The 9,577-nt window shown below is 37.8% G+C and overlaps 1 protein-coding gene across 1 annotated transcript in view; it reads right to left on the reverse strand.

Moving 5' to 3' along the window:
* Window positions 1–352: 352 nt before the first annotated feature.
* The window catches only part of LOC135219217 (cell adhesion molecule Dscam2-like), a 275,739-nt gene continuing 266,514 nt past the window's right edge, over window positions 353–9,577 (reverse strand). The window contains 6 exon segments of the mRNA XM_064255786.1: window positions 353–2,013; window positions 3,141–3,459; window positions 5,063–5,208; window positions 6,723–6,890; window positions 8,106–8,390; window positions 8,902–9,124. Coding sequence (XP_064111856.1) covers window positions 1,499–2,013; window positions 3,141–3,459; window positions 5,063–5,208; window positions 6,723–6,890; window positions 8,106–8,390; window positions 8,902–9,124 — 1,656 coding nt within the window. The 3' untranslated portion in view covers window positions 353–1,498.

Below are 9,577 nucleotides of genomic sequence, written 5' to 3' on the forward strand. Positions count from 1 at the left end.
TAGATAGTAACACTCAGCTTACATTCAACAATAATAACAATATCCCATTTCGAATATTAACTGTGTAATTCGCATACAGTAAATTATTAAAACACTTTTCAGCTGCAAATGTACACCCAGATATCCTTTTATTTACCTAAAACTTACACATAGCGTAACTATTTAAAGCCCGGGACGCAGTGTTACCATACAAAAACACCACACGGGCGGATGGACAGATGGAAAAAACGGAGTATAGTTAAGTATTGAGCTTCGCAGCTGCGCGCCATCATTCCAGTTGCTCAAAAAATCTGTACGAAGAAATATATAGTTTTAATTACTGCTTGAGGGTCAGTAAAAAAAAACCAGACGATTTATACATAAAGCTTTTTAATTGTACTATCAAAAATTTGAACCTTAACCATACGGGTAATAGCCAGATCATATAATCGTATTTTTCTTCTTTCACAGCAACAGTTCTCACAGTATCACAGAAACATTAAGATAACACTTAGAAACGTTATTTTCCCAGTAACAGCGGAGTACGGAAATATATGACAAAAAAGTACGAAAAATTATGACAAAATAGGTCACATGAGATAGAATGACAGACGACTTTTTCGAGTAGAAATAGATCAACAGGTTGCTAATAGAATATCGGTTGAAGTTACACAGGTAATGCATCTTACAAAACACTGATTTCATGCAATTAAAATTTCCTATCAACATCATATAAATCCTCTTTCCCTCCGGAGAACGCACGGCCGATAGCAGTTCTCAACGTCATATGACAACAGTATATTTTAAATAAAATCAGTTCTTTCCACAACAGTAAATCTGATCACACTTAGTTTACATTCATAAATCTCCATCACATTGTCTCTATAGAGCAACTTTATATAAAAATGTCAACGCCAACTACACCACAGTGTGACGTCAAATATTCCATGTATGCAATAACACTATTTACAACCCTCAACAGACGCACCAGTACATGCTGTAATTGAAAAACATCTTCCTAGTTTTCTTGTGAAATACATTCATATATCTGCATCCTTTAAAAAAATTGAAATCATTTCTGATATTTCAATTAACTTCAACATTATCCCTTGCACCACTGGAACCTTAGAACGAACTCAACGAACAGAGGTTATCACGTTACAGGCGCTACATTGTCTTATTCCAGGCGTCTTTGGAACAGGGCTAATATTTTGCAGGGACATCATTCACTATATAATATCACTTTCGTTACGAAAAACTTCACTGAAGAGTTACAGCAGCAAATGAAAAAAAACATGCAGCTCCCAAGACGCGATTTAGCATGAGTTTTATCTTATGTGAAAGACTTCATCACTGAACGACGTTTCCAAAATTGTGATTTGCTATAAAAACTCAGCACACAGATTTCCGGGTATTTTACAAATCAGATGATCTTAATACTAATGTAATTGTTGTTTACTATACTGTCAGCCAATACGAAGAATCTAATCCATAAGGAAAGGGGAATGCAAGAATTGGCCTAAACCTTAATACTATAATCTTTATTGTCTTTACCCGACGTATACGACCTAAACTGTGACCTTGAGTGACCTATGTAAGCACCGACGGAAGCGTCACCTTCTTTGTTCCGCTTCCGGATCTCCAGGTCACACTCAGCCTCCGACAGTTCGTTGTGGCTGCCGGAGAAGCCGACGGGAGGAGTGATTCTGCGCGTGAACCCGTACTTACTCTCGTCTGAGCTCTTGGATTCCGACCCAGGAGTGGCGGTGCTCTTCTTCAGTATTGAAAGACTCGTTTCTTGATTGCCTCCGCCACTTCCTGCACCGCTACCTCCTCCTCCTCCTCCTCCTCCTCCTGCACCGATGCCGCTAACACCTCGGATGTTGGCCGCCATCTTACTCAACCCCCGGTTGCTGAAGGCTCCTCCTACTCGGCCCATCTTGCTGATGTCAGTCTTTCGCGGGAAGGACTTCCGCTCGCAGATGGGGGAGGGCTCCGTTGAAGTGCTGGACTCAGGGGCATGATAAATGAGATCTGCAGAAATGAAACACAAATGAAATAAATAGGTTATCCATTCACTTGCAGCTACAGATGATCCTTAAGTAAATCCACAGTGCTCTATCAGACTGCAAAACATAACTTGAATGATTTACCCATTATAGTATCGTAACAAAAATGTTGGGTGGTATGTTCATATCCGTATATTCTTAGTTCAAGCAGAAACTACGAACTGATATTAAAACTATTACCTACAAATGAAAAGAGGCAAATGTGGATGCCACCTACACTACAAAAACCAAAAGTATTTTAACAAGGAATGTGGAAAAAAAAGAAAATGACTGATAAGGGGAAGGATGACAGTCTTAGCTGACATGAACTGCTTAGGAAATCAACAAGTTATGTTATATTTCAAGAACTCGATACATACGCGGGACAGAAAAAATTTATAAACATCAACGAAAGGAACACAGGTATTTTGGAATGTTCCAAAAATATACAATTGCCCGAAACATCTTCTATTTCAATGTTATTCTTCCTGAAATTTTTATAACTTATGGTTGGAAAAAGCATCTGCCCATTAATTTTATCATGAAACATGGTTCCAACAACTGGATCTTTTCTTTAAGTTCTAAAACAAGATTTTATAGCAAAACACTAACAGAAAGTAATCTTTTATTCTTTAAAAATTATAACCATCTAGACTGATATATAATGATAAACGGTTATACAATTACTTTGCCAAATTTAACATAGCCAGAGCAACTGTATACCATGGTTAAAAAGAACTTCTATTGGAAGAATAAGGGAAAAAATTGCAAATTAAACGGACCACAGGAAAAGCTAGACAATATCGCAGGTAAGAGAAGGAAAAGAGACCTGAAGACTTAGCTAAAAGATGGAAACAAGGAATGAATTTTGGAGAGTTACAGAACACTACATTAAACACCAGAAGATGAAAGTTAAGTAATTGCAAAGCCTCAGCACTACAAAAGCAACAGGAATAACATTAGTAATGAACATAAACACTCAGTATGGTGACGTCACAACACCTGTAAACGACGACGAAGGGAGAAAACCTCTACACTAACCCCTTCCCACAACAAAAGCAAATAAACTAAAAGAAAACAGAAACATCAAGAGCAACATCACTAAACACTCACTATGGTGGACATTTCTATTGCTGGACCTACGGGACGCCAAGGGATCGGCCCGGCCTTCCAGGGTGGCTAAGTGGGGGTCAACGCGACCCCCTTCCAGCGTGGCTAGATGGGGGTCGAGGGGGAGGTGGAGGGAGGCGTGGTTCTCGAGGGTGGCCGAATCCAGGTGGATGGAAGACTCCGTCCGGGAAGAGGTGGCGTGTTCGGTATCCGTATCCGACTGAAGAGAATCATACTCCTCACTTTCACTTCTGGGGCCACCCACACCACGCCCATGGCTTCGACTGCGCCCGTGGGCCTTTATCGGCGTGGGGCGAGTGGGCTGATGGTGAGCACATGGGATGTGGTGGTGTGTGTTTGTTTGTTATTTTTGGGTGTTTGTTTTGTTTGATCGGTGGATGGAGGGTGAGAGGGGAAAGTCACAGATGCTTAAAGTCTGACAACACTGTATCATCACTAAATCTAGAATGGGGTTCTTAGCAAGACTACAAGACCTGTCTTTCCACTTACGATGAACTTTGGCTAACCTGACTTGATTATTAAAAAAAACAAACAAAGGATTGTAGCGACTCCTGAAGTCTACGGGATTTTTAAACCTTAATCGCACTAAAAAAACAAAGAGATGGGAAACAGTGACACTAATCTGATGCAAAAAACAGAAACATGTGATCGATGCCATTTATATTCACGTCAAACATACACATGCATTGAACAATGTGTTGAAAGTGCAATAATAAAAATATACTGAGTGTCGCAAGTTGGGCCATATACCAAAATTATTATTTCACACTGGTATAAAACTACAGAATTCTCTGTACTTAGTTCTTAAAAATATAGTGTTAACCTAATGATCTGTTTATGTATGTCCGCATCTTGGAACTATTTTGTTTGAATATCTGTCTGTTAAGTTTTACTTACAGATAGCAGACTTCGTATCAATTCTAATAAAATATATGACTAACTATGTACGCATATTGATATTCGTGTACCTGCCAATTTATGTCTGTTATGCAAATGTTCATTTAAATTAAAGGTTAGATATCAAAAGATCGCAAATCCTGAATATAGCGGGAATTATTGTGGACGTTTTAATCTGTGAATCTTAGGATATGATCAACCGACAAAAAGGAAGGTACCAATGGTGTGTAGATGTGGAAGTTCTTATCACAAATTGTAATAACAACCGTTAAAAGGTATCCATGACACCGTCTCCAATATCCTTCAGATGGAGACAAAAGTTTTTTTTCTTTTTAATATCCTGGCATGATTCTATTTTTTTCTCTATATATAATATAAATCCTTTAAAAACTACTATTATTTCATTTTGTCTTAAGGCTTTCAGTTATAATAGACTGTGCAACAATTGCAATACAATTTTGTTTATGACAATTTCCATAAGTGTGCATATATAACAGACATACATACATTATTAGTATTATATATATATTATATAATATATATATATTAATATATATATATTATATATGTATATGTAGTATGTATATATTTATATATATGTATGTATATATATTTATATATGCACGCTTACAGACATGTCATAAATTCTATATATATATATATATATATATATATATATATTATATATATATATATATATATATATATATATACACAGATATACGTATATATATATATATATATATATATATATATATATATATATATATATATATACGTATATATATATACATATATATATACGTATATATATATATATATATATATATATATATATATATATATATATAAATACATATAGACATTTATAAGAATATCTATATATTATATATATATGTATATATATATATATATATATATATATATATATATATATACACACATATATATATGAGTGTGTGTGTGTGTGCACAAAACAGCAGAGAAAGCAAAACTTTAAAACTTACAGAAGATGGAGGATGAGCCTCGGTGACACCGTATCTCGAGTCCTGGAAAACAAATGTCTGGAACTTGGCAGTGGCGGTGTCATCTTGTCCTCCACGGCCCTCGCCCAACTGGAATGTGGCATATGGGTAGATGTCCTCCGAGTATTCTGAGTGGGGCAGGCAAGCAGGAGAAAGGAAACGTGAATAACTTTAAAGAATATCAGATTTCTTCTTTTTTTTTTTAGGTCTACATTTACTTGGAAACAGATGAACACGTGTATTGTTTAGGAAAGATAATTTCCTGAAAAATCTGAGCAAATCTTTGTGTAAATATGGCCACTGTAACTAAATAACTCAAGAAACTTGCGTTCACTTGGATATACTCGTAGGTAAAGCTGTGTCTCTGAGAAACTCATTTTGCAGAAATTCCAGAGAAAAGATCTATCTAAATTTGACCTTAGTAACTATTTACTAACACCAAAAACTTTGCAGGACAACTCACACACGAATTGAAAAATTGCTCAATTTTGAGAGGTTAAAAGTTTTCGATTGATTGCTGTTATCGGTAGCCCAGTGCGGGGTAACTTACGAAATACTTTGGCAATTACCATCTCTGAATCAAACGCACCAACGTTTACCTCCTAGGTTATGTAACCCAACTATTTCTTTGGCCTTTTCACTTATCGTCAATTGCCGAAATCTTCGAGGCATTTGATTTCTTTTTATGAATAAAAAGACTTGCACCTGATTTCTAAAATGAATTCCTGATAGTTTGAATGAGTATTGATCTACTGCAATCATGGAAAGGCTTTAAATAAATCTATGAGTGAAACTAAATGTTCATGAATAATGACAGTAACTGTCTTTACAAGGTCTGTGACAACGAAAGAGGATCTCATTGCACAGCGTCCAGTAAAGGAGAAATTGAACATAGAGAGAGAAAGGCCTATAATGGTGGAGAATTGTGCGAAAGAATTGTGGTCTCAATCCAGAACAGTTCCATTGTAAAACATTTTGTTGGCAAACAGTGTTGGTAATTAATACAGAATTTAGATTACGTATTGATTTACAACCGTAGAAGAGTAGTATTCAAGAAAATGTACTTTTATGGATGAAAAAGCGTGCATATTACTGCTGAGAACTAAGAGTTGAGAGTTTTTTTTTTTATGTTGAAAATTTGTTAAGCAGACATTGTACACAGAAAAAGACAGAGCGACGCGAAAGGTTGGCAAAAGAGAGAAAGTAGATCAACGTCAGTCGGGGTCACGAGCAACTACAGAGAGAACAGGAAATGAAATTTGATAATTGGATAAAAGATAGTAGTACATAAGCCGTCTTCATTAATAAAACAACTGGACTTGCAGAGAGCTCTTTTACAAGACGCAAGTACGGGTACAATTGAAAAGGTGGTTTATGAGCTTGTATCTTGATATCAAATACTTGAAGAAGAGTTATTCTAAAGCAGAATGGTTTAAATTTTACGCAGTGAATGCTATCTATTTTCTTTTGGGGGCCCCTGTTCACATGATATAGCCGTCAATAAAATAAAATTATCTGTTTAAATATATAAATTACGACGATAAAAACGCATTTCCTCTTTCGGCAAAAGACACGACGTGGTAAAAGAAACGAGTGAGGTTAGTCCAAGAAATGAACTCAGCGGCTTATTTCAAGGAGGTACCTGTCTCCTTCTCCCTGGTACCTGGAATCCGCTCGAGGGTTGCAGGTACTGGCTGGGGCTTCCTGACGGTGGCGTAGTAGGAATCCCGCTGGTGGAGTAGGTTTGCTTTGTTTTCCTCGGCCTCCTGGTCCTCCTGTGAGGTCCTGCTTCTTCTCCCCGCAGCAGCTCCTGTGGAGGAAGGGAAATCTACTGCAGGAAATCATAATGATAAATTTTTGGGGTAATTATTATCATTCATTGTTGCTGTTCAGAAGCTAAACTCTCTTCATATGGAAGAAGCCCGCATGGGCCCACTAACATACAATTCAGGGTTTCAAAGAATATGGTTTTCATTAGACAAAAGTAACAGAAAGTAATGGGAAATTCAGGAAGAAGAGATCTCACTTCTTAAAAAGGAAAAATGAATTAAGAAATTAATGAGTAAAGAGAAAAAAATCTACGTAGATGATTAAAATACAAGAATTGCATTTGGGAAGTAATGCACTGAATCCTATCTTGACCTTCTGAAGTTCTAATTCATGAAATCATCTCGTTAGGACAACAGGAACGAAGCAAATGTGACTTCCAGAGATATGAGGCGAGCTTTCATAAAACTATTATGATTGAACGATCCTCGAGAATAAAATAGAATATAGAATTTAGGCCAAATGCACGTGCTGGGACATATGAGGCCATTCAATGCTGAATTGAAATTAACATTAAAAATGTTTCAGTGGTGTAACAGGAGAACCTCAAAGCAGTTGCTCTATGAATCAATTGTTGGGAGAGGTTGGAAAGTAAGATGGAAGAAAGAAAATAAAATATGAACGGACGCTTGAACAAGGAATGACAGGGGTTGCAGGTTGCAGCTAGGGGTCGAAGGGATACTGCAATCAACTTTAAGTAATGCCTAGAGTGCACAGCGTGAGGTGTACTGATGGCACCACTCTCCTACGGAAAACTATAACTCGAGGAACCTTGTTTGAAAAGATTCAAGAGGGCGGTGCCCCTAGTGTCCAAAGGAGGGACATTTGGAAACTATATAAGGTAATACCGTCAAGAAGTAAAGCAACACGACAAATTATACTCGGTTTTTTTCCATCTGGCCACCCGCCTGTGGTGTTTGCGTATGGTAACACTGCGTCCCGGGCATTAGAGAGCTACATTCAGCTTACATTCAACAATAATATCCTATTTCGGATATTAACGGTGTAATTCACGTACAGTAAATTATTAAAACACTTTTCAGTTGCAAATGTACATCCAGATATCCTTTTATTTACCTAAAACTTACACATAGCGTAACTATCTAAAGCCCAGGACGCAGTGTTACCATACGCAAACACCACAGGGGGGTGGACAGATGAAAAAAAACAGAGCATAGTATAAGAACAAGTAGCTTACTGCGTCTGAGACACAGCACTGCCGCAGCCACGGTTAAAGCCAACGCCAAGGCTGACGCTGCCGCAGAAGCCAGAAGGCGTGGGTCTGTGTGGAGGTGATTGGGAGGGGCTTCTTCTAAAACCCCTGCTGGCTGCGCCCCCAGACCGCCCCCAGGACCTGTGTGGACGTTGACCGTTGTGGTTGTTGCTCCGGCCGCATTGTGGGCAGTCAGTCTTAGGCCTATGTTCATACCCGGCCGGAGACCTCCTACTTCGTACACGTCTTGGGGAGCTAAGCTGCTCGCCACTGTAAACAAACAGAAACAAATCTAAGCTTTTTTTATTTCTTCTTCGACTCATTATCATAGATTATTATTATTATTATAATTATTATTATTATTATTATTATTATTATTATTACTGGCATTTATCAATACACATAGTATACACACACATATATATATAATATATATATATATATATATATATATATATAAACATATATACACACACATTTCGGTGGACTTACTTCCACTCTTATCAAGTAGTGGAAGTCAGTCCACCGAAATATAGTCCTTAGCTTACAACCAGAGTGTTTTAATGGGTCTTTTATACTTTAGACGTATCCTGTTTTAACAGAAGAGTTTATTCAAACAAACACACACATATATATATGTATATATATATATATATATATATATATATATATATATATATATATATATATATATATACAGAGAGAGAGGAGAGAGAGAGAGAGAGACGAGGAGAGAGAGACGAGAGAGAGAAGGAGAGAGAGAGAGAGAGAGAGAACTTACGTGTAGTCCATGTGGCAGCCATCGGAGACCTTGTCTGTAATGTGAAATGCGTGACTGGGCACCCGCCGTCCATCCACCTACCCAGCCACACCCATACCCCAGTGCTGTTGCCCGACGCGACGTGGCGCGTGGGCGGGGCTATAGGAGGCGACCCGGAAGTGCGAGCGATCATCGGGCGTGAAGGCGGTGACAATCCAACGTGAGTTCGAGCCGTTACGTAGACCTGAAACCGAGAGGTGGAATCCATTAGTGGTTGCATATTGCCAGCTTACGTAAGTGATAGGGTTTCATTCGAATTATCTCTCTCTCTCTCTCTCTCTCTCTCTCTCGTCCTCGTTTCTCTCGCTCGCCGCCGGTTCTATGTGTACTTGATATTATCGGTTTCTGGTCATCTTGAGTTTGAATGGTTAACTTATTATCTCGTCACTCTCTCTCTCCCTTTGTCCAATTCTTACTTTACATTTGTTTTGTTACTGATTTTTCATTGGTTACTTTTTATCCCGGCCCTCATTCAGTCTCTCTCTCTCTCTCTCTCTCTTTTTGTACGTAATATTTCTGTTTTTTCTTGTTACTCGACTCTCTCTCTCTCTCTCTCTCTCTCTCTCTCTCTTTGTACGTAATATTTCTGTTTTCTTGTTACTCGACTCTCTCTCTCTCCTCTCTAATTTTGCTCTAT

This window comes from Macrobrachium nipponense, chromosome 1 (assembly GCF_015104395.2).
Source record: "Macrobrachium nipponense isolate FS-2020 chromosome 1, ASM1510439v2, whole genome shotgun sequence".
In the NCBI taxonomy this organism is placed as follows: Eukaryota; Metazoa; Arthropoda; class Malacostraca; order Decapoda; family Palaemonidae; genus Macrobrachium; species Macrobrachium nipponense.